General features: G+C 39.3%; 1 protein-coding gene across 2 annotated transcripts; it reads right to left on the reverse strand.

Annotated features, from left to right (window-relative positions):
- LOC114361670 (protein toll) lies at positions 1-24975 on the reverse strand. Of its 2 annotated transcripts, XM_028316792.1 has the most exons (8): positions 24808-24975; positions 11390-11560; positions 7682-7910; positions 6765-7010; positions 4523-4686; positions 3745-4073; positions 3122-3419; positions 1-1671 (listed from the first exon to the last, which is right to left on the reverse strand). In XM_028316792.1, the coding sequence occupies exons 1-8, from the start codon at positions 24832-24834 to the stop codon at positions 247-249; spliced, it is 2889 nt and encodes a 962-aa protein (XP_028172593.1). In that variant the 5' UTR covers positions 24835-24975; the 3' UTR covers positions 1-246. The 2 variants fall into 2 exon arrangements, with proteins under 2 accessions (XP_028172593.1, XP_028172595.1); XM_028316794.1 differs by lacking the exon at positions 11390-11560.
- Between the last annotated feature and the right edge of the window lie 1214 nt (positions 24976-26189).

The following is a 26189-nucleotide window of genomic DNA, read 5'->3' on the forward strand; positions in this document are numbered from 1 at the left end:
CCATCAAATTTGAGTGTAAATGAGAAGTACCCTATAACAGATTGGCTATTTATAACATAAATGCAATAAATAATTATGTATTGAGTATTGAAAATAATGTTACGCTTTATATCCACTTACACGTGACACCGCTGTACGCTTTTGAAGAAGAAAAACACTAGTTTGGAAACGCTAGTTTCTAGGAATAATAACTGACTAAATATTAGACTAGGACATAAAAAATTGAACTATTTACGTATGTAAAGGTCATAACCTGTTCAAAGACATCTTAGAATTGCACAACATGTCTTGATGGAGGGTCGAAAGCACATTTTTCATTTTCTGACCTGATTTCGCCTTCGGCTTCCTTTTCCTTGGCAATTGCGTCAGCAACCGCTCCCAGAACTGGTCGTCTCTAAGACTCAAATTATTCCTCGTCTGGATGAATCTGTCCAAACTAGGATCTGACTGTAATTCTTCTGTAAGTACTAATAAGACTCGCTTTCTTTTGCTGCGCCTTTCGTCCATCAAAGCAGCGCGCAGTTCAAGCCGAGCGTCCGATTCGAAGTAATCATTAGACAACAAGACCAGTGTCCTACGAGATTCTTCGACCAAATTGGTGACTTTCACAGGAAGGTAGTCCCCTACATCCCAGTTCACGCAGCGAAGACTCACCGAGAACCCAGCGCGCCTCAAAAGTGGAGCCAATTGAGTTACAACGAATTTCTCTAACGAATCGGGGTAAGATATGAGAACGTCAGTAGTTCTGTTGTCGACGTCTTCTTCGTACATGAACGGGGGGAGAGGCCAGCCGCGGGTGTATATGAATTTCTCGATCTTTCTGATGCGGTAGTAGACTAAAACCACCACCACTGCTGCCAGTAGGCCTGCAGCAGCTAAGGCAGACCCCACTACGGTCGCCCACCACACGTCGCATAAATGCCCCGGTTCTAATTTAGCCAAATACGACCCGTCGTTACACACTATAGCATCATAATCTTTGATTTTATCCTTACTTTTGTACAACAAATCTATTTGAAGCTTATTCCAACAGGAACACGAAATTTTATTACCAGCCAAATACAAAGTCAGATTATCTCTCAAAGCATCTTCTGGTATTGCCGTTAAATCATTATTTCTTAAATCTAATTCCACAATACCATGAGGTATATCAGGCACTTCAGTAAGACTCAAATTGTGGAGATCTAAAAACACTGCATTTTCAGGTAAATTCATAGGAACTTGAATATTTCTGATTCTGACTTTAGTACTTTTCAAATTAAAGCTCATTGCATCAGGAAGTCCTAGAGATGGAGTTTTGGAGCAATCGAATTCAATCATAGAAGTTTCCGGTCGAATTTTACAGGAACAAGATTCAGGGCATCCTTCACTATTATTAACATCACAATATAAGGATTCTAAAGGCAAGTCGTGTATTGAATTATTGATCAAGATATTTGGAGAAGTACAAAGTGTGTTTTCTAAAACAAATTTTGGGTTTTGGTGGTGTCTAGTGAAGTACAAGAAAGGGTGCAAGTCGCAATTACAGTTTATAGGATTGTACCCCAAAAGGAAAGTCGCGCCGTCGTATTCCGTAGCGTCGTGGAGATTGGGGCGCACAGCGATGGTGGTGATGTTGTTGTGCCGAAGATCTATGGTCACGTTGAAGCCGAGGAACTCGACGTCTTGTGCCTGAAACGAAGCATTAATATTATAATAACTTGTCACAAAATTCTTGCATACCATGCAAATTTTAGAACTTCGATCGTGAGATTCCTTAGCCCTTAACTATGTCTTCCTATAGTCTGGTCTGCGAGCACGTAGAATTTTGCACTCGCACACTCACTGCGGGCGCCCGTCGCACAGTCGCGACAGCAATATAATTACGCGCGAGCGATAAGGATGGGTAGCTTGGGGTCATTGGACAAAATTCTACGTGCTCACAGACCGGCCGACTGTTGTGGACGCCCTCTGCCCCATCTAGGGGACATAGGACCATAAGTCAAGTAAGTCAAGACAGACCGGCCTTTAGTGTGTTAGCCTATAATATAAGGTACTTTGGCCTTTCCAGGAAAGATCACTATCATCATCATCATCATCATTTCAGCCACTGGACGTCCACTGCTGAACATAGACCTCCCACAACGATTTTCATAATGGCCGGTCGGTTGCAGCCTGTATCCAGCGCCTTCCTGCTTATCTTTATCAGGTCATCGTTCTGCCTTGTCGGTTGACGTCCTACGTCCATTTTATTTTGTTTTATTCAGAAAACCAACTGCATAATTAAAAAAATTACACGAATGGTACTTATAACTATGAGTAAAGCTAATTACAGTTCAACGATTCCATGATCAATAAAACTGGATGTTTAGTTACATTTTAAAGTAAGCATAAAATGGCAATTGGCCCGATAGTTCCTATGCTGACCGGACTTCTAAACAATCTGTGGTTGGAATTTCCCCGGAAGCAGATATCAGTGAGCAAGCAATGATTCCCGGAATCATGGTCAATTTTTATTATCTAACTGGTCTTCTGGAGTCAGCATATCCGTCATCAGCTTGCCTATTAATCGAGGCGTTTTATTAATTTTGAAGATCAGTCCATACATTAATTTGTCGTATGAAATCAACGATAAGATTATATTGTGGAGCGCATAAGTCCCTCTTACCCAGGCACATAATTCATCCAATGAATATAAATTTTGTGGATCTTCGTTCATTTCAGCCAAATAACATCCACTGTTGGACAAGAGCCTCCCCCAAAAATTTCCATAGCAACTGGTATTGCTGGTAGGGCAAAAAAAGAATGAGACATGTATAGGCTCCTTAAGAGCATTTGACGATTTGCAAGAACTAATTTAATTAGTCTAAACAAATAAAGATAATTTTGATTTTGATTTTGATTTTGCGTCCAAGTAAATACACTTCTCACGACTTTCACCTAATCGTCTGTCAACTTAGTGAAAGGCCTGCCCACACTATGTCGTCTGACCCGTGGTCGCTACTCGAGAACTTTGTGGATGATATAAACGGGACTATTCCCACCTCTTGTTCCCACCCCTGCAACTCCAGGATCTACAGTTTGACCTCCATAAAAACCCACACTGATGTGGATAATATAAAAGAAGCTAAAACTCACTTACCCTCAAAGCACGTATCCTATTCCTGGACAAGTCTATCGTCCTTATGGAGTGTACCCACGCCAGCCGCCAGTCGTCGAACACCTTCCTTATCAAATTCCCGCTCAAGTCTATTTCTTCTAGATAACTCAGATCTCGAAACGGTGAATCTTCATTACCGTCTTCAAGCATTAATTGGTTGTTTCGTAAGGACAGTCTGTTAAGGTTCTTTGGCCCGTTGAAGGTGGAATGCGGGATGAGAGAGAGACGGTTGTCGTCAATAGAGATCGATTTGAGGTTGGTCAGACCTTCAAAGAGACTCCTGTAAGAAGAAGGCATTCTGGAATTGGTTTAAAGCTCTGCTTGGGTGTGGAGAAAAGAAAATTCATACGAAATTCACGAAAAAGATCTTATGGACTGTGCCATTAAATAACAACATCATTAAAGTCGATTTAGGCCCGATTCGACCAAACTTTTATCCGAGAATAACTCCTGGTATATCTGGCACATTGACACTCAGTATGGGAAAATGTCAAAATGTTGAATAACTGACGATTTATTCTGAGATTAATGTTTGGTCGAATCCACCCTTCACACACCTAATTTTGAAGAATGTCTCCTCTAAAAATAAGAATAAAAGCACTCACCAAGGTAACACTTCAATCAGGTTTCCAGTCAAGTTCAACTCAGCCAAATTGTCAAGAGGCCAGAAAATATCTTCGGGCAGTATCTCAATGTTATTGTGGCTCATATCTAATATCTTCATTTGTCTCTGGTCGCGGAATAACTTCCTTGGAAGTTCACTGAGACCGCACTTGGTGATGTTTATGTAGTATATAGCTTTGGAGTTGGTGAATAGATCTTCTGGTAGAGGGTATAGCGGTGTGGAGTGTATGAGGATATGCCTGAGCCTTGGCAGGTTGGATAGAGAGAGGCTCTTGAACTTCAGCGAGGATTTACTTGCTTTGATGTCGATCTGAAAGAGAAGGAATGATTTAGTGATTGTGTTCAGCAGAAAGACGGTAGATGGTTAGAGATGTGGTGATTTGTAGAACTTTTCATTTCAGCTGATTTTAAAGGGACTACCCTGCTTTTCCTTTGGTTAGATGTCGTATAAGAAGTAAGTATCAGGTGATCCGTCTGCTCGTTTGCCTCCTATCACATAAAAAAAAAAAAAAGTAATGAAGAAATATGCGAATATCAGGCCTCCTCCGCCCGTTTGGCGGCGCATTGTAGACGAGGCGAAGATAATCGGCAAGACTTGTAGCGGGATCAAACGCGAAGCTCAAGACCGAACGCTATGGAGGACTGTTGTGTACGTCCTCTGCCCCTCTGGTTTATTGGTGGACAAGCTGTAGATCCTGACTACTGAGTTGCTATAGGAACGAGAAGTGGGAATAGTCTTGTATGCCAGATGATACCTACCTCTTCAAGGTCATCCAGTCCCTCAAAGGCTCCGGTCTTGATCACTTCCAGGCCGGTCTGTGCCAGCGTGAGGCGGCGCAGTCGCGGCAGGCTGGCGAAGACGCGCGCGCGCAATGTAAGCAGTGGGTTGCGGCATAGATCCAGGTGCGTGAGACTGTGCAGACCTGAGCATACAGATTCAGGTTCAAATACGTTTTTTTAAGTTCCGTTACCCCTGGTGGTAACCTAAATATGCTTGTTACAAGTGGGGTCATCGTAATAGTATTTTATACCAATTGAAGGGGTGAGTGGACAAAGGTCTTAACTAACAAAATGAGTTATGAGTGTTTGAATAAGAATAAGAATAAGAATAAGAATAAGAAATTTATTCATAATTATATTATTATTTATTCAAACATGTCAAATTTTCTATATATTTTCTTATTAATAATAAACAATAGTTTGAATATGTTAATCTGCTCATACCACATTTGAATCCTGAAATGTATGAATGCTTGTCAGATAACACCTTTGTTAGTGGTTAAGGTTTGACACGTAACAAAATTGCGTGTTTTATCATCACTTAATTAGTCGATTTTATCATTACTTAAAACCTACTTTCATGCAAAAAAGTCGATTCTTCAGTTTTGTCAGATAACACCTTTGTCCACTCACCCCTTCAATTGTAGTGCTAACCTAAGTTTGTGAGGGGAAACAAATGATTTATTATTATTATTATAGTCGAGCGGCAGCAGGGATCGAAACCGCGTTCGTTCATACCTTAATCGTTCAGCTATCGCCGCTTACGATACTCCAAATAAAATCAAATTCAAATTCACACTTGACTTTAAATTAAGTAGCCGCCTTTTAAAGGAACTTCATCATTAAAACATCATCTGGGGGCACGGCAGTGCCCCCACCAAGTCGAGCAAAAAAGCGGCACGGCCGTACCATCCTTTTCTCGAAGCAATTCAGGCCATTTTCGACTGCCTGTAACTTCGTTGTGGATAAAACTAGAAGGCTGAATTTTCATAAGCTATGCAGGCATTGTAAAGACACGGTATATTTAAAATTTCATTCAATTTGAACCAGTAGTTTAAGAATTATAACGGGTCAAAGTTACTTAATTTTGTCACTCACTGACTCACTGACTGACTCACCGATCATCAAAATTCTAAGGCAGTTCTAGCAGACCTAGAAGCTTCAAATATGGAATATAAGTAGTGTTTGGTGTATGAATCAAGGAAAAACTAAAATATTTGGGGGCACGGTAGTGCAACCGCCAAGTCGAGTAAAATTTTTTAATTTCGGTCCAGTTTTCTAGATACATAACTGCTGTCTACAAAATACAAAAAGAAATGAGATTTGGGGGCACGGTAGTGCAACCGCCAAGTCGAGTAAAATTTTTCAATTTCGGTCCAGTTTTCTAGATACATAACTGCTGTCTACAAAATAAAAAAAGAAATATCCCATCAAAAACAATACTTGTCAAAAAAACCAAGTCTCGCAACTCAGTTGTTCTACGGTAAAAAGTTGTGAGATCCATGTAATACCAAGTCCAGGCCAGGAAATCTTTAACGTTTTACATAAATATATTGACTTGGCCATCGCATGAAAACACGTGTAAATTAAATTATTTAGTGCGATGGCCAAGTCAATAATTTATGTAAAACGTTAAAGATTTCCTGGCCTGGACTTGGTATTACATGGATCTCACAACTTTTTACCGTAGAACAACTGAGTTGCGAGACTTGGTTTTTTTGACAAGTATTGTTTTTGATGGGATAATTATTTCAGCTCAGGACGTTCACTGAATATAGGCCTCCTCTAATGATTGGTTGGTGAATTGGTTGGTAGTATCCAGGGTCATCCTGCTACCCTTTTGAGGTCGTCTATCTACCTGGTAGAATAAGGAACTTACACGTCCCAAATTGTATTACTTGACATCATAAATAATGTTGAGAAGTGGTGGAAAAAGTTAGTCAGGCTTTGGTTTATAACAGTAAATTGTGTTTTGTGATTCAGCAAGTTACAAGATCTGGTGAAGGTCGCGGGAGGTGCCTGGATGCGAGCGGCGCAGGATCGGTCTTCGTGGAAATCCTTGGGGGAGGCCTTTGTCCAGCAGTGGACGCCTTTCGGCTGAAACGAACGGACGAAGTTGTAAGATGTAGTGAAGTTACACAATGAATAAGCGACTCCCTTAGCCTGGAAGGCAGAATTTAAAAGAGAATACCCCAACAGTGGGACACAAACTAAACCATACCTTCAAAGTCCTCTTCCGATATATTTTCAATCTTGTTCCCGTACAAGAACAGCCGGGTCAGGTTGGGGAAAGTCCTGAAGGTGCCAGGAGGGATCTCTCTGATGTGGTTGAGTCCCAGCTCTAACGTTTGAAGATGTGTGTTCTGGACGAGGCTCGGCGTCAGCTGGATGATGCTGTTCTTCACATGGACATCGGTGAGGGTTGGGAGTCTTGCTATAGCGTCGAAAGGGAGCGTCTTTTGGAAACCTGTGTAAAGTCAAAATTTTACAGGATTATAAAAAAGGCTTCACACGTCCTTGGTAAACTTTTTAACTCTTGCCACGAATTTATTGTCTTTAGGCGCAGTCATGTTTAAAAGAAGTAAAAAGGATTCAAGGTTATTTTGAGACGCGCTTACTTATAAGTGCATCATTTCGATTTTGCAGTCAATGCCCATCAAGCAGCAACAGGTAACACTACTAACCGCCCTCAGTAAACAAGAGGCTATTGAGTGGTGGAAGTCTACATCAGGACAAAAACACTCAAGAACACTCATTCAGGGGTATAGCAACAAAGTACTAACTAAGGAACTGCTATAGTTCAAAAGATACAAAGCCTGTGTAGTGACTAGAATACTAACCGGCCACTGCAAACTAAACAAACACAAATCAAACATGAACATGACCGAGGAAACTCTGTGCAGATTCTGCCATACAGAAGAAGAAACGGCCATGCATGTTCTTTGCTCATGCGGCCCGCTTATGAGCAAAAGAAGTATCCATCTCGGGCGACACATCATGCACCCGGATGAGATAGCAGATATCACGCTCCAAAGAATCTGGAATAGACTCAACGTGACTAAGCAGTGTACTCTAAAGACAAGGGCTGCCACAATAGATCAAACCTGGTCCCAAAAAACCAATAATAACACTACTTACCAGTGTCCAAGATCCACAGCGACTGTAGTCCCTCCAACTCTGCAACATGGGAACCAGTCAGCTCGCTACAGCCTTCCACCCGCAAGGCGCCCACCGCTCCTGCCCCCAGCCGCGGCAGTAAGCAGGCAAGCGACTCCGGGAGCTCGCATGAGTCCAGCTGCAGCGTCGGCAGGACCCCGTTGTGGGTTGCTGAGAGTTGGGGGAAGCTGGCGCAGCTCAGGCGACCTCCCTGGAATGAAACGCAAAGTAAGGGTTATACGTCCCACAAGTTCAATTCACGCCTGTCAATCACTTAAGTAATAAATATGTGTATGAGCAGCACTCAAATGGGGCGATTTATTTAGCACTCTTCGGAGTACCTAAAACCATCCCTTAGCATAGATTGGCATAGCATCTTCTACGGCACAGGGTCCCTTAACCTTGCTTTGGGAATGTGGGCCAGCGCTAGGAAGAACCTCTAAGCCCCTCGTATGCTTGTGTTACAAGAGTGCTCGCCACAATAGTCGAGCGGCGGCAGAACACGAACCTGCGTTGCTCGGATTTCTGGTAAAAAGAGGCTTGATGCTGGGAAGTTAGGTAGAGCAGCTCATACTCCTGCAGTGAAGACTGAGTGACTTGATGCTGGAGTTAGGGAAAGAACGGCTGAACCATTTAAGAACCTAGTAAGGGACATTTTTGCAGATTTTCGTTTTTTGTCATAAATCACCTTAGAATTAAGGTCTCCACAGGATGTGAAGACAGAAATCGCTCTATTACACTTAACACCGGAGAAACGCGTTGCTAAAAACCTAGTAAGTCCAATTCAAATCTGCAAAAACCATTATCAAAACCTAGCAAGTTACAATGACCATTTAAAACCTAGTAAGTGCATGGACTTACTAGGTTTCAAAATGGTCAATGTGACTTACTAGAGGTAAAATGCTACTGTAATTTAAATATTAAATGAGGATCATTTCGATTTTTAGCTGTGAATGCAGATTTATAGGGCTAAGAAATCCTTAATACACAGTGCAAAAATTTTTGTTCTACGACAAAAATTGACGAAGTTATGGCCAAATTACTAAAAAAGTTCACTGACCGCCCGGCGCGGGGACGATGACGTCATTATATCCGATCCGAACGCTGCCGGCGTACTGCGTGGATAGAAAATATTTTTTTCTAGCCAAATTATCAGTTTTAGAGAAAAACTTGTAATGACATTTATTCATCAGAATAAAGTAAGCTATCGATAGGTAATTTTTAAAAATGGAAATTGTGAAAAATAACGCAAAAAATCCATACGCTCATACGATTCAATGGCACGCAGAGACGCGATTGGGGTCTCCGCGGTGGTATATTTGGCGATTTATTCAAATAAAGTGTACTACATAAGTGTTGTTAGAGTCATATCTTCTTCCAAGTAAAATATAAAAATGTATAAGTATTAATTTATTTACTTCTAACAATAAGGTATAACTTCTAACAATAAGACATTGCTATGAAAATCATTTCGATGTACACTTAATAATACCTACCTGTTATTTAGTTTTTCTGAGTTAAACCTACGCACCTACCTATCTATTCGCCGTTCCCATGGGCGGGCCAGCTGCTGCAGGAATATAATCTTAGCCTAGAAGCTGGGTATGACTACCCCACCCCTCTCCTCTCCCCAGGTCATAAGCTGGGCATGACTTCCCCCTCGGCCAGAAGTTGGGTATGATTTACCCATCCCCCCCCCCTCCCGGCCCGAAACTGGGTATGACTTGACCCCTCCCCCTCCCCCCAGGCCAGAAGCTAGGTAAGGCTTGCCCCTACCCCCAGGCCATAAGCATAAGCTGGATATGACTCCCCTTCGACAGAGCGAATGCGGTATCCATCGGGAAAACAACTTTTTTACACCTAATTGTTTATGCAAGATTATTTGTATTTGACTCATGCCAATGTCTAAGGTTGCCTGAATTTCGCGGTATGTCACATGTCGATCTTCTTCAATCAGCTTACGCACAACATCAACGTTTTCTTGGGTGACTGCAGTTTTTGGACGACCTTGACGGGGATCATCACTGAGCTTGACACGTCCACGTTGAAATTCAGCAAACCAGCGATAAATTGTGGTTTTGGATGGGGCTTCATTACCAAATGCAGAAATCATCCGGTCAACACACTGGTTTTGTGTTAAACCACTCCGAAAGTCATAATAAATCGTCGCTCTTGAATTTTATCGAGTCAATTCCATTTTCTCAACGACTGAACAAGTTTCACAAGACCTTGTGATAAGACCGAGAATCTTTTTTTAATTAAATAAATAGTATTCGATTTATAAAATCAAGGAGTTTGCAATTAAAAAGATTTTAATATGATAGGAGCAGTGGAAATATTCCATTCCCGATACTTTTAGTGCAGCCCTCGTATTTCGAGTTCTGTTGGCTGACTCTCGATAACCATATCAAAATCTGGGGACTACATGAGTACTGATTCATATTCGATTTTGATTTTTACGAGGCACTTTTGTCAAAAAAATAATTTTTAGTGTTAGTAAAGAGCATAAAACTTGCAATTTTTAACTAAATATATTCTTTTATTCCATAAAGTATACTTTAGTAACTAATCTTTAATATAAACATCGGAAGTTATCCAAATCTTTAAGCATCTTAGCAGGGCAAATGAAAATGCGTTTTTCGCTCTCCTGTAAAATTTGCTCCGCTGCACTTACTAGGTTCTTAAATGGTTCAGCAGAAGAGGCGTGCTCCAGCAGTGAACCCTAAATCATGTGTGCTTCCTCAGTGGGCTCTAAAGCCGAACCAACCTTGCAGAAAACCTGCACCCTCTCGTTAACATCCACGAGGACGACGAGCTGGTCCCCTCCCCCCTCGCAACGGTACCCCTCTTGCCCTCCCCTATAAGCGCTCTGACTTAAAGAGTGTAGTCCAAATCCTCATCCTCATCCTTTTTACCAAAAGCAAATTGCTTCTGGTAAAAAGAGGCCTGATGCCTGATGCTGGGAAGTTAAAATCAAAATCAAAAATCAAAATTATCTTTATTTGTTTAGACTAATTAAATTAGTTCTTGCAAATCGTCAAATGCTCTTAAAGAGCCTATACATGTCTCATTCTTTTTTTGCCCTACCAGCGCTTCGAGACAAACATTTGGCAAGTGCTGAGAAGAAGCGCCGCAACAGTTAGGGAAAGAGTGTCGTGCAGCATCAACTCACTCAGTCTTTACTGCAGGAAGTAAAGACAGTGAGTTGATGCTGGGTCGTTCTTCTGCAGTATAGGCTAAATGACCAGATGCTGGTATTGTAAGTTAGGGAGAGACGATCATGCTCCCGCATTAAAGACTAAAAATCTGATGCTGAACCTGATAAAGAACGTGACGGACCGACGATCTAAAGCCTGGTCCGTGAGCACGTAGAATTTTGTCCAATGACCCCAAGCTACCCATCCTTATCGCTCGCGCGTAATTATATTGCTGTCGCGACTGTGCGACGGGCGCCCGCAGTGAGTGTGCGAGCGCGACAGCAACATAATTACGCGCGAGCGATAAGGATGGGTAGCTTGGGATCATTGGACAAAATTCTACGTGCTCACGGACCGGGCTTTAGTAAAGGTCGCGGGAAATACCTAGATGCAGGTAGCGCAGGGCCGGTTGTTATAGAAATGTTTGGGGGAGGCCTGCGTCCAGCAGTATACGTCATTAGGCTGAAACAAACAAACCTGATGCTGAACCAACCTTGCAGTATACTTGCGCCCTCTCGTTCACATCCACGACGACGACGAGCAGGTCCCCTCCCCCCTCGCAACGGTACTCTTCTTGCCCCCCTCTCTGGGCGCAGCGGCAGCCGGCGGGGCAAGCTGCGCGGGCGCTGGTTACGGCAAGGAACAGCAGCGCTGCTTCTGCCAACTGGAAGAAGGTGAAGCTACTTAAAATACATCTATTGTTTTATACTTTCATGGTCACTAATCTACACTAATATTATAAAGAGGAAAACTTTGTTTGTTTGTTTGGTTGTTATGAATAGGCTCAAAAACTACTGGACCGTTTTTAAAAATTCTTTCACCATTCGAAAGCTACAGTATCGACGAGTAACATAGGCTAAATTTTATTTTGGAAAAAAATAGGGTTCCGTAAAATATGTAGATCGGCCATTCTCAGATGAGCTAGTTTTTGGGTGTCCGGGCTGTTAAATCGTTAAAAATGACAAATTAGAGACATGCATGTATTTTTATATGTTACTTAACAACCCCATCCAGTTGTGCATTAAATCATAGGCCTCTATTTTAAGTATTTGTGACTTAATAAATTTCATGAACCTCTATTCTCTAATTACCGTTACGCGTCCGCGCACCGACTTAATGTTAAAACTTGGCTGTAATTTTTATGTCGTATAGATTTGGTTTACTCCATTCAACATTTTAAAGAGTACAAAAGATTGTCTTACGCATAGCAAAATATCTATTCAATAGAACCATTCTGTAAATAATTAGAATTAAAAAACTGCTTGTCCGAGCGAAAGTCCTAATGCCCGTGACGTTTTCTGTTTTTGGGCACACAAGCCTAAATAATAATATTTGACACATCATTTACGCGCGCGGCGCGAGCCCTTAGTTAGTTCTAAGACCTGTTAGCAAGTAGACGTCTATTGCGTTGGCGTACCGTCGATGAATTGCGTAAGAGTATAATTACCATATCTTTGGTTTTCAATTTTTCTATTTACCATGTCCTTATTTTTATACTCGATTTTTGAAGGTAGATCCACGTTGTTAATTTAAATAGATTCAGTACTTTGGCCTTCATACGTTGTAGTAAGACAGTATTTGCATAAGCTGAAGATTTTGGANCAAATCAACAGACAATGGGACTTTTCAAGGCAAGAGTATATAGGCACTTTGTACCATCCTAAACTGCATCCTACCTGCTTTGTTATGCATAGAAAAAACTTCGTGAATATGCAATGGGTACTGGACAGAAGAAGCTTGGAGAATAAACTATATACAAATGGATCCTAAAACCCATGTAGACATGGCATCGACTTAGCCTCGCAAATGTAGAAATACTTTAACGTTTTCAAAATAAAGTTTTAAAAACCTTGAGCTGTGCACCTTGGTTTACAAAGTCCATTGAACTGATACCAAACGTCAAAGAGGGTGTGGAAAATCCTGTAAAGCTTACAACCAAAGACTAGTCCTTCTTGCAATCTATTTGCTGCATCCCTTCTAAATTCTAAGAATTCTGCATTTAGGCTCAGGAGAAAGCGAATAGCATCAATCTAAAAACTTATTGTAAAAGAATCGAGGTGGAACTGTCATTATTACGCAGTCATTATTACAAATTCAATTTAATCTGCAAATGGGTGATGGCTAATCGCAGATAGATTAAAAAGAGGAAAAATCACTTAAATCATTAATTAATTTTTCGATATATGCATATCCGAAAAATCAAATTTGTGAGATCTCCTGATCCATAATCTGTACGTTAAATCGTTTGTACCACATTGAAATCAAATAAATGATGATTAAAATTCTGATGAAATGTGAAACGTACCCCCTTCTGACCGAAACTAAGTGTTCCTGTTATAGCCTCGATTATTGCAGTACACTGAAAATATCTTGATACAATAAATAATAGAAATGAGTGTTTTCCTTTTTTCAAAGGGTTATTCAGTGTACCTACAGCGTTTTTAATGACGCTATATATTTATATACAAATTTATCAATGCAAGATATTGTTTTCTTACTATTTTACATATTTTTTATAATTACCGTTAGATTAAGTATTAGCCTTATCTAATTACCGTGACCATAAAATTTTTGGGTCTCATTTACGCGAAAACCGCTTGGAATAATTTGACGCCTTAACGATTGTTAAATTCGTACTTTTCATGTGTTTCATATTTAAATGCGTTTAAGTCAATTAAGCCAAATTTCAAAAATGATATGGTAATTAGGCTGAGAACGCCTAATCGTGAGAATGGCCGAGATAATGTAGTCCACGCGCGCGAAGCCGCGGGCGGAAAGCTAGTCCTATTATATGCGAAAGTTTGTATGGATGTCTGGATGTCAGGATGTCTGAATGTCAACATGTTTGTTACTCTTTCACGCAAAAACTACTAAACGGATTTCGACGAAACTTTACAGTATTATAGTTTATAACCCAGAATAACATATAGGCTATAATTTATGACGATATTACAAACTATTTCAATGAATAAATAAGACGTGAGAAATATTTACAAAAAAGCGCCATCTATCAACATTGCTTTTGACGTTCATAAATATTCATGCGGACGATGAAGACGACTACTATTATAAAAAAGTACCCACTGTTGAGTTGGTGAAACTTACTATTTTCTCACAACTGTTCACGACTCGACAGCCTACACACACCGCACTGCCGAAATATATTATCGGAGGCTCGTAAATAAGGTAATTGGTAGTAATTCCGTTACTAATATTATTCTTAAAATCCACTACCTATAGGCAAGCTTAATTTATCAAAATTATTAATCCCGTTAACCCAAGAAAGAAAAAAAAATTGGTTCAAACACAGTATACTCGTAACACAATAATCAGATATTTGATGGAATAAAATTTACTGAACCAAAATGGCACCGACTCAGCGTGTGTCATGATGCTGGTATTCAGTAGGTGCCACCTTGAAAAAAGCGTCACCAGTGACGCAACGACAATAGGCTAGATGACAAAATTTCAATTATTTTTCCGTCAGACAGATATTAGAAAATAATATTAGGTTTCTGTAGGACAGTCTGCGAACGTTCGCAAAGAACTTGGTTGGCGAGCATTCGTCGCAGAATCGAACTCACGGGCGGTCGCTTGCCGGGTGAATTCGATGTTTTCAAATTTAACTTTTAACTGATGCTTACTGAAGTTAAAAATCTCACCGGAGATAAGGTCCAAGGAGCATGAAAGGAAAACCATGAAAGTAACATTTTCTATCTACAGTATTAAAATTTACGCTCGTATTCACAAACGATGCTTGCTTAAGTGAAGTAGCAAATCGAACGCAGAGCGTTGAATAGAGCTCTGTGATTGGTTCATGTGTCACCCTGTGCGTCCACGCGCACTATGAGCCCTCATTGTAATGTTTGTGAATAGCTTTAGAGTACTTTCCCTTCAGGTGGTATTACAAAATTCCACTATACTAGCCCTATCTATACTTACTTATATCTATATTCTATATCTATAGACTAGCCCTATCTATACTTACTTATATCTATATTCTATATCTATATATCTATTATATAAAAGAAAGTCGTGTTAGTTACTCCACTTATAACTCAAGAACGGCTGAACTGATTTAGCTGAAAATTGTCAGGGAGGTAGTTTAGAGCCAGGAGAAGGACATAGGATACTTTTTATCCCGTTATTTATTGCCATTAAGGCGGAACAAAGTTCGCCGGGTCAGCTAGTTATAAATAAATGCGAAAGTAACTCTGTCTGTCTGTCTTTCACGCTTAAACCACTGAACCGATTTTGATGAAATTTAGTATAGATGTAGTTTGAGTCCCGGGAAAGGACATAGGATAGTTTTTATCTCGGTTTTTGAAACAGGGACGCGCGCGCTATCTGGGGGCACGGCAGTGCCCCCGCCAAGTCGAGCGCGAAGCAAACACTGCCGTACCATCTTTACTGGAACCATTTCGCCGCATTTTCAGGCCTCTATTTGAGAACCTCTGGATATGACCAGAACGCAGAAATTTTTGTCATCTAGTAAGCTATAATCACATACTTAAAATCCAAAATTTCAAGTTTGTAGGTCAATTAGTTCCGAAGTTAAGCGAAAGCAAAGTTTCGCATTTATGACACTCACTCACTCACTGATGATCATCAAAATAGAACTAGTACTTCCCATTAACTCAGAGAGCTGAAATTTGGTACAGAGTTAGGGTTTAATGGCCACATAAAGGGAAAACTATAAAAACTAGGAAAATCGAAGATCTGGAGTAACACCACATTCATAATAATCAATACTACTAGCGCCACACCGGCGCCGTGGTGTTCGCCTGTACCGCTCACCGCTAGATGGCGCTAGCACTTTGAGCGTCGATTTTCTGCACCGCGGTGTCCAGATTTTTTTTCCCCTCTAGTTATTATTAAATCAATTCTGATTCGTTGTCCTTTTTAAAGATGTGTTTAATATCGTAAAAAAAATGACGATAATATTAAAGGACGACGACGTTAAATAATTATGCCACATTCTACAAAAAGAAGTGAAATCCCACCAAAAACATTCTGTAAAAAACTAGCCAAGTCTCGATGGAGCTGCTTGTTTATCTCTAAAAAGTAATGAAATCTAGACAAAGTCGTGCCAAGTCTATGGTTCTTTACTGCGATTTCTGCCGTTCTTACCTTTAAGTCTTAGAGCGGCTGCTTGCGCTTCCTCCTGAATGAAGAGGTCTAAAGATCTTAGATTCAGAAGGTACTCAAGTGATGTCGATGGAGTGGTTCTATACAACTAGTGGCCGCTATGCTTACTAAAGCGTTGCAGGCTTTGGAGTTTTGATCTTGCTGTGGAAAGTTGTGTTCTGTGCCACCACACAAGTGATCCATAATAATATGTGTAAGAGGGCCATATAACCGACGTGTAGAGCCAAAGTGTTATCTTTAGGTTGAGACCTCATCTAGTACCAACGAGTCTCTTGCACTGCTGGAATGCTGCCTATATAGGCCATTTTTATTTTGTTCTCGACATGACTCGCCCAGTTCAATTTGTTGTCAAAGGTGATGTTTATAAAGAGTTCTGGTAGTTGGAGCTCTTGTGAATTCGATAATGCACTTATTAAGTACTTTTATTAACAACGTTAGGCACTATGAATTCAATTATATGTTTTATTAGTAGATATTCACCATTATTTATTAAAACTATTAACTAAAATTCTTTGATTTCAAAACTACGATATCTGGGGGCACGGCAGTGCCCCCGCCAAGTCGAGCGCGAAGCAAACACTGCCGTACCATCTTTACTGGAACCATTTCGCCGCATTTTCAGGCCTCTATTTGAGAACCTCTGGATAAGACCAGAACGCAGAAATTTTTGTCATCTAGTAAGCTATAATCACATACTTAAAATCCAAAATTTCAAGTTTGTAGGTCATTTAGTTCCGAAGTTAAGCGAAAGCAAAGTTTCGCATTTACGACACTCACTCACTCACTCACTGATGATCATCAAAATAGAACTAGTACTTCCCATTAACTCAGAGAGCTGAAATTTGGTACAGAGTTAGGGTTTAATGACTACATAAAGGGAAAACTATAAAAACTAGGAAAATCGAAGATCTGGAGTAACACCACATTCACAATCAATACTACTAGCGCCACACCGGCAACCGTGGTGTTCGCCTGTACCGCTCATCGCTAGATGGCGTGGCACTTGTTATTAAAACAATTTCCGATTCGTTGTCCATTTTAAAGGTCGTTGAGTTTATTTGTGTTTAATATCGTAAAAAAAATGTCGATGATATTAAAAGAAAAGACGCCGACGTTAAATAATTATGCCACTTTCTACAAAAAGAAGTGAAATCCCACCAAAAACATTCTGTAAAAAATTAGCCAAGTCTCGATGGAGCTGCCTGTTTATCTCTAAAAAGTAATGAAATCTAGACAAAGTCGTGCCAAGTCTATGGTTCCTTACTGCGATTTCTTTATTATTATATTTAATGTTGTGTGACTTGGCCGTTGAAGGGTACCAAACCAGATGCTCCATGACACCATTGCACCAATCTATCACCAAATCCGCTACCCATTGACGATGGAAAATAAATTGCACTTGGAAAACGTTGATGCAATAACCAGTCAATTGTAGGCTTAATAAAGCTGCGTATTTCAATAATACTTATGTATGATTATCTTAATAAAGATTGTTCAACGGCCAAGTCACACAACATTAAATATAATAATAAAGAAATCGCAGTAAGGAACCATAGACTTGGCACGACTTTGTCTAGATTTCATTACTTTTTAGAGATAAACAGGCAGCTCCATCGAGACTTGGCTAATTTTTTACAGAATGTTTTTGGTGGGATTTCACTTCTTTTTGTAGAAAGTGGCATAATTATTTAACGTCGGCGTCTTTTCTTTTAATATCATCGACATTTTTTTTACGATATTAAACACAAATAAACTCAACGACCTTTAAAATGGACAACGAATCGGAAATTGTTTTAATAACAAGTGCCACGCCATCTAGCGATGAGCGGTACAGGCGAACACCACGGTTGCCGGTGTGGCGCTAGTAGTATTGATTGTGAATGTGGTGTTACTCCAGATCTTCGATTTTCCTAGTTTTTATAGTTTTCCCTTTATGTAGTCATTAAACCCTAACTCTGTACCAAATTTCAGCTCTCTGAGTTAATGGGAAGTACTAGTTCTATTTTGATGATCATCAGTGAGTGAGTGAGTGAGTGTCGTAAATGCGAAACTTTGCTTTCGCTTAACTTCGGAACTAAATGACCTACAAACTTGAAATTTTGGATTTTAAGTATGTGATTATAGCTTACTAGATGACAAAAATTTCTGCGTTCTGGTCATATCCAGAGGTTCTCAAATAGAGGCCTGAAAATGCGGCGAAATGGTTCCAGTAAAGATGGTACGGCAGTGTTTGCTTCGCGCTCGACTTGGCGGGGGCACTGCCGTGCCCCCAGATGTCGTAGTTTTGAAATCAAAGAATTTTAGTTAATAGTTTTAATAAATAATGGTGAATATCTACTAATAAAACATATAATTGAATTCATAGTGCCTAACGTTGTTAATAAAAGTACTTAATAAGTGCATTATCGAATTCACAAGAGCTCCAACTACCAGAACTCTTTATAAACATCACCTTTGACAACAAATTGAACTGGGCGAGTCATGTCGAGAACAAAATAAAAATGGCCTATATAGGCAGCATTCCAGCAGTGCAAGAGACTCGTTGGTACTAGATGAGGTCTCAACCTAAAGATAACACTTTGGCTCTACACGTCGGTTATATGGCCCTCTTACACATATTATTATGGATCACTTGTGTGGTGGCACAGAACACAACTTTCCACAGCAAGATCAAAACTCCAAAGCCTGCAACGCTTTAGTAAGCATAGCGGCCACTAGTTGTATAGAACCACTCCATCGACATCACTTGAGTACCTTCTGAATCTAAGATCTTTAGACCTCTTCATTCAGGAGGAAGCGCAAGCAGCCGCTCTAAGACTTAAAGGTAAGAAAAACGAACTTACCAAGTGAAGTTCGATCTGAATTATCCTGTTTTCGCCGAAGAGATTTAAGGTCCCTCCCAACCCGAAGATTTCTATATCTTCTTCCCTGGAGGTAAACGTCAATGTCATCTCTTCTCTAAATATAATGAGACCGCTCGGACACCGAGCCCACAGCGTGGTAGGGGTGGGGTTGCCCGCTCTTTTGTTTTTTACTACTACTACGCTGAATATTGTGTGCGGATTGACTTGTCGTACAGGGGTACTACACGGTAAAATAAATCTCTTCGGCGAAAACAGGATAATTCAGATCGAACTTCACTTGGTAAGTTCGTTTGATCATATAAATATTATAGTATAGATAGTATACTCTTTCTATGATCTGAGGTATACATAGTATATAGTATAGATACATAACATGCTTGTTAGATTTGTTGATTGGATAAAGCTGTGATGTGTAGAAATAAGTAACTAATTAAGCATTGATCTCAACTTATGTTACGTAATTAAAATTTTAAAGAAGCATTATATTTTTATAATTTTCAATGTCGTTTTTATTTTATTATAATCCTCCATAGCTACATATCGTTATCTGTGATTCGAGGTTCAATTCCCGATCAGTGTGTAAAGCAATCGTAATCATTTGACAGTTCATAACGTACGATAAAGTCAGATAAACAAAGCGTTTCACAGAATAATCGTACGTTATGAACATAACTGTCAAATGATTACGATTGCTTTACACAATTCCACCTTAGGTCATTGTAGAAAACATATTTTTCCATGCTTTGTATCTAATTACTTAATGTGATACCGTTATTGTTTCTGATCTTTACTTTACAATTGATTCAGCCATACTTACCTCAGCATAAGTGTTATTTATCAGAACTTGTGTTTCTTTAATGAAAAGACCGATAGTTAGCGAGATAAGCATTTATTATTCGGGTTCTTACACAGACACATCTTAGTCGTACATAGCCGGAAGAGGGAAGAGCGTTCTACCGGAAACAGTTAACTTTTTAATATTTAATACACTTCCAAAGATAAATAATCCTAACATTATTAAGTGAGTTATGCCCGTTTTCACCATCAATCCCTAATTTTTAAGTGACCCCTTTGAAAACAAAATTCCTGTTATTTGTTACCATAGGGGTCACTTAAAAATTAAGGGTTGATGGTGAAAACGGGCATTAGTCTAATATTTTCCATGTTCTACTATGTATTGATAAATAAAATCCCATCAAAAACAATACTTGTCAAAAAAACCAAGTCTCGCAACTCAGTTGTTCTACGGTAAAAAGTTGTGAGATCCATGTAATACCAAGTCCAGGCCAAGAAATCTTTAACGTTTTACATAAATATAATATTGACTTGGCCATCGCATGAAAACACGTGTAAANACCGTGCCCCCAGATCAAATCAAAAATTATTTATTCAGTTTAGACCACAAGTGGCACTTATGAACGTCAAAATATTATCATAGAAAATAATAAAAAAAGAAAAGGTAGCCCTTATGGGCTACTTTACAGAGTCACTTCTTCAAAAAATAGGTAGTTACGCTTGAGCCAACTTTTATGGCTATAAAACTGTTAAATTGGGATTAATTAAAAAGGACACGTAAGATCATTATTTGGTTTTATAACCACAAAAATTGGTCTATTGGTCCCAGAGGTGAGCCCCAAGTGAGGTCGTTTTTCAAGTCACATTTATTACACTGCACAACAAAATTGCAACTTTTGGCTGATGATTGACTTTCATTACATGATGTTTACTAATTTGACGTCGCTGATTCTGAATCTGCCGTCCATTTTTTCGTAGCAGCTCTTGTTTACGTGTTATAGCTGTCACTCAAAAATTGCTAAATTTCAGTCTTAATTCGCCGACAGTTCAAAAAATACTATGTTTTCTTTGTATAATTGCATATGGTAGCATTAAGAAGTGTTTGTGTGAATGATCCAAATCAATTTTGTTTCATTTGCGGACAGGATATGTTTAAATAATCCGTTTAAATGTGTCGAAATTCGTAAAATTGGCTTACAAAAATTAGTTTGGGGACCCAGTGGAAATGAAAGATAAGCCTTGAATTCCGCCAAAGGCGTGGAAAAGATGCGTTGAGTTTTTACGTTTATAAACAAATAAGAATATGTGTAGATTTAGGTACGAAACCGCTATGATCTGAAAGGAACCCTTGAACCATCGCGACGACTGTTATTTTTATTTTTGAACAAAAATGGTATTAACCAAAAAATATTGAACTAAATGGTAATTCCTTGCATACGTTTGGCATGTAGACGTCTTTTCAACCCTAAGAAGTCACCTGAACCTCATGTTGATACTTCACATGAGGATTTTGAGGCGAAAACTGTCAGTGTGGTAGAGACTTTGAATGTGACCCGAAATTTTCAAAACCATGTAGCCAAGATGGTTTAAACGATCGTTTTAGAGATTTAGGATCTTCAAGTCTTCCGAAAAGACATGGAATGAGTTATTTTGGCATTTTAATTTTTTTTTTGGAAAATCCGAAAAAATCTTACTATTCTTACACATCGAACAACGTATGAGTCACTTACAAACATGTTTTTTTGGTTGGATGTAATATAAACATCGAATTACACTCTCTTCGCAATCACCTGAACAATTTTATCACAACTCTTAAGGATCTAAGTGAAGAACATGGCGAGCAAATCCACCAGGGCCTTCGTACGATAGAGGGACGCTATCAGGGCCACTGGAATGCACACATGATAGCTGACTGCTGTTGAATCATTCAGAAGAGCTGTCTGCCTTCAGCATCAGCAAGGAAGTCAAATAAAAGAAAGTTTTTTCAACTTAACAACTTCATAAAATAGGATTATCTCAAAAAAAAGAGTGTTTTTTTACAAAAAGACCCAAGTGTCATATTTTTTTAACCAGAGCTGATACAGACATTTCAATCACAGATTTGTAATCGTCATTAAAAATTGGACTAATATCATGTAACATAACCCAATCATCAGAAATGCTGTTGTGCAGTGTTATAGGTAACCTGTTAATTGTTTATAAAAAAAATATATGTGTTTTTCTTTAAGTTTATTTATTGGGCTTTTAAATAACACCAATATTGTTGGGGCACCATGATTGGGCCAGAAGAAAATCTTGAAAGTTCGCGTCACGTAACGTGCGATTTATTTGATGTTGAGTGTATGTGCCCTGCATTGCACAGCGTGCTATGGAGAGGGCTATGCTTGGTGTTTCTTTGCGAGATCGAATCAGAAATGAGGAGATCCGTAAACGAACCAAAGTCGCTGACATAGCCCGACGTATTAGCAAGCTGAAGTGGCAATGGGCAGGGCACATAGTACGCAGAACTGACGGCCGATGGGGCAGAAAGGTTCTGGAATGGAGGCCGCGTACCGGAAAACGCAGCGTGGGACGTCCACCTACAAGGTGGACCGACGACATCGTAAAGGTAGCAGGGAAGCGCTGGACGCAGGCCGCTACCAATCGATCAACATGGAAAGCATTGGGGGAGGCCTATGTTCAGCAGTGGACGTCCTGTGGCTGAAATGATGATGATGATGTATGTGCCCTGCCCATCGCCACTTCAGCTTGCTAATCCGTCGGGCTGTCAGCGACTTTAGCTCGTTTACGGATCTCCTCATATCTGATTCGATCTCGTTTGCGTTTCTTTAGAAACACCGAGCATAGCCCTTTCCATAGCTCGCTGTGCAACTTTGAGCATCTTTATGAGGCTAAGATTGATTTATTGAACACAACTGTTCTTCACTCCGTATGTTTTTAGTGATTTTACGACGTCTTTCAATGACCAGAGATCTACGCAAAAAAATAATACTATGTAGGTAAACGACGAAAACATAGAAAGCACCTAGATCGGTGAAGTACCCAAAGTGGCATTTATTGACCCTCAAGCATTTATTGCAACCTGCGTATTAAAAGTCATAAAAACTTATAAAACTCATTTATATTTGCAAATAGATTCTTAAAAAGCACTTTTACACGTCCCAGTATTAACCCTACCACTGCTTCGGGACAATAAATGGGCCAGTGGCCCCAACAATCGAAAATTGAAGTTAAGCTATTCCGGGACTACTCAACCTTCAATGGTTGTGTTTCATTGGATACCAAGCTGTAGATCTTGGATACCTACAGGAGTTGCAGTGGTGTGGGAAAGAAGGTATGTTCTCTTAGTCCCTTAAGACACAAAAAAAGGAAAAAATTTTTCAACAGAAACAAAAAAGTGGTGGAATATTTAGGATGTATATTCAAGTGCCCTGAAAAGGACCTATAATGACATTGTGTGCACAAGTGTTTGTTTACATCTATGGAAAATCAGACTTTAGGACTATTGGTCGGCCGTTTGGTGTTAGTGGTTCGAAACGGACTATTCCGGAGGTAGCGGGTTCGGTTCCCGCACAGTACAAACATTTTTGTGTGCATGAACATATTTTTTTGTATTGGACTGGGTGTTTTCTATGTATAATAAGGACCTATGTATTTACAAAAAAAAAAGTATTTAAGTATGTTTATATGGGCAGCGTAGGACCGTGCATTGTGGAAAACCTTGGAGGAGGCCTTTGTCCAGCAGTGGACGTCATTTGGCTGAAACGACGACGATGTTTATACAAGCTTTGCTTAGTTTGGGACTAGAAGCGCAGTCTAAAATGTCCAAGGATATTTATTTATTTAAATATTTAGATTTCATTTGAGACGCGCAGGCGTTTCTATGCTTTTAAACGCCTGACTGTGACCCCGCCATCATGCTTTGGCGCCGATTCTGACACCGACCGACATCACTATAAATAGAACAATAAGAGCTTGTATGGCATGTACGAGTATAGACTCTTTCTTTGCCAAAGCTTCCGGATTGTTTATCTGTAGTTCATCATACTGGCGCCTAATTTAGCATATACATCATGAAGTTACTATACAATGGAAAATGCTACGGTCGGAGATTCCCTAAGTGATCAAATAACAATAACCAATGCGCGGTTCTGTTTGTGTGTCACAATTAGGTATTTATTCTGAGGCTAGGATTCTAGCTTCTAGGCAAGCTGTTTGTTTTTCAAATAAAGAAAACAGAAATCAACACGAAAAACTTAATTTAAAAAATTGAGAAACTGCCTATCTTTCTTTAAAGCTTCGCGCGCAAAAACTTCAGGCATATCAAAGTAGCAGGAAGGCGCTGGACGCAGGCCGCTACCAACCGGGCAACATAGAAAGCTTGGGGGAGGCCTATGTTCAGCAGTGGACGTCCTATGGCTGAGATGATGATATCAAATTAACACTATGGCATCTTATATTTTATGCAGTTGTAATGATATGTAGTCGGATGTGCAGTCGCTGTACTAAGTTAATCTATTCGCTTGCACTTTGTACACTGCAAAACTAACTTGGAACGGTATAAATAAACTGCACAATGTAATTTTAACTTTTGTAATCATTTGTGTTATCTCAGTTGAAATTGCGCTTTTAACTGCACAGCACAAAGTTAAAACTAACAATTACAAGTTATTTTCACGATTCATAAGTTTTAAGTTTAAATTGCTATTTAATTTCCTTACGTTTGGTTTTTTTTACCTAGTTTGTCAGGCAATTGATATTGCTAAATTAGTCAAAAATGTTATTGTTGTTCATATTATTTAGTTTAGTTGTTGGTGAACTGAGCTTATTAAATAGTTTATAATAATATTTTTTTTAAATAATATATGCAATTTGTACGAGTAGATACAAATTAGTTCCATAAACGCCTATACGTTACCCTAATAACTTTTTGTAATCAAATGTAACGGAAATCCACTAAATTTTCCTGTAACGTATCGTATGCAAAAATAACCACGTGAAAACATAATAATTATTATTAATAGTTTAATTTTACGACTCTATCGCCAATACTACAGTCTTTCATTTAATTTTGTAAACAAAACAAAACGTGCTTAAAACTTACAAATCTCTTTGAAAAACGTCCAGGCATCCTTAGAATATCATCTCAAGTACAAGAACACAATCACATATTATTATCAACAAATAACTATCAAACATGTTCGCAAATATAAAATTGTAAAACAACCGCGCGCACTCTCACCCCTGCGATAGGACGGGCGATACTGAGCGAAATAAGGCGCAGTGCCACAGAATACAGAAATACGGTAGGTTTGCTTGTAACTTTATATGTATAATTTTTGTTATCTGATTTTATCCCTGCCCTCGGCGAAGGGTTCTGTACGACAATATTCAAAAAGTGATACGACTAAATGTTTTGCGAATGAGCAAAAACTGCAAAAAAATACATTACGTTTTTTGTACCCTTAAATATTTACTTTTTTCTATTCAAATTTCAAAATTGAAATTGAAATTCAAATTGTTTTTATTGTGACTATTTTTAGTATTTTTATTGTAGTGGCAACATACTTATATTATTATCTGTAAAAATTTCAACCATCTAGCTATCACGGTTCATAACATACATACTGATGACAGACAGAGAGACAGTCTTAGTAATAGGGTCTCGTTTTTACCCTTTGGCCACGGATACGGATCCTAAAAAATTTTGCAAGCATTTAAAAAAACCTTTATTTTGATACCCCACTCGATAGGTTTTAAGAAATATTTTTTAAGACACATTATGGCGCCAAAAATCGGCCATTTTAATTTTTTCCAATTTTGATATACCCGTGTCATTTTCACAGTTAAGAAGATTCTAACGATACCCCACATGCCATAGTTTGTTGACTTTCATATTTTTCATTTTCACAATATGGCGTCCAGTAGTCGCCATATTGAATTTTCACTAACGTTCGGCCCAGGCGTTTGGTCTCTATAGTGCTTCAAAGGGAGATAGATACATAAGGGTTTCCACCAAGGCGGAGTAGTGGTTTGAAGAATAACTAATCAAATTCCATTATTTCCACTCCTCTCCGCTTGGCACAGCTCCGTTCCACGCTGCTGTCGCTGTAAAAAATGTATATGTCGCAGTCTTCATATTTTGTTTTCTTAATTTTGCGATAATTAAGCAATAAGTTCTCAAATTGATTAATGTAGGTAGTACCGGAAGTGAGTGAACGCCGTAACGTTATTATGATCGAGTCAATTGAGTGACGAAACGAGAACTGAATCGTGTTGGTGGGGAATCGTTGAGCTTGTGCCAGTCTGTGTTCAACTATCACTCGGGTCGGACGTTCCTATCGCAAGACCGTTGGTTCACTCAGTTCCGATACGACTCTAGTGCTGTGTGTCATTATTCTCGTGAATACACTGAGTTTATTTATTTTTACGAGTGGATTTCATTTTGCCTGAGACCTACGCCATGAACCCTGAAGACCCTGCCGC

The sequence above is a fragment of the Ostrinia furnacalis genome, unplaced genomic scaffold, assembly GCF_004193835.3.
Source record: "Ostrinia furnacalis isolate ACB-3 unplaced genomic scaffold, ASM419383v2 OfSCF5861, whole genome shotgun sequence".
NCBI classification, from domain to species: Eukaryota; Metazoa; Arthropoda; class Insecta; order Lepidoptera; family Crambidae; genus Ostrinia; species Ostrinia furnacalis.

Bases quoted from the DNA above. Each gene is read 5' to 3' on its own strand.
- LOC114361670 (XM_028316792.1), bottom strand. From the start codon at position 24,834: ATGCCTGGACGTTTTTCAAAGAGATTT. The intron at 4,074-4,522 runs GTAGGTATCATC...CTTCTCTTTCAG, and splicing joins GACTGGATGACCTTGAAGAG to ATCGACATCAAAGCAAGTAA. The intron at 1,672-3,121 runs GTAAGTGAGTTT...GCTTCGTTTCAG, and splicing joins ATAGGATACGTGCTTTGAGG to GCACAAGACGTCGAGTTCCT.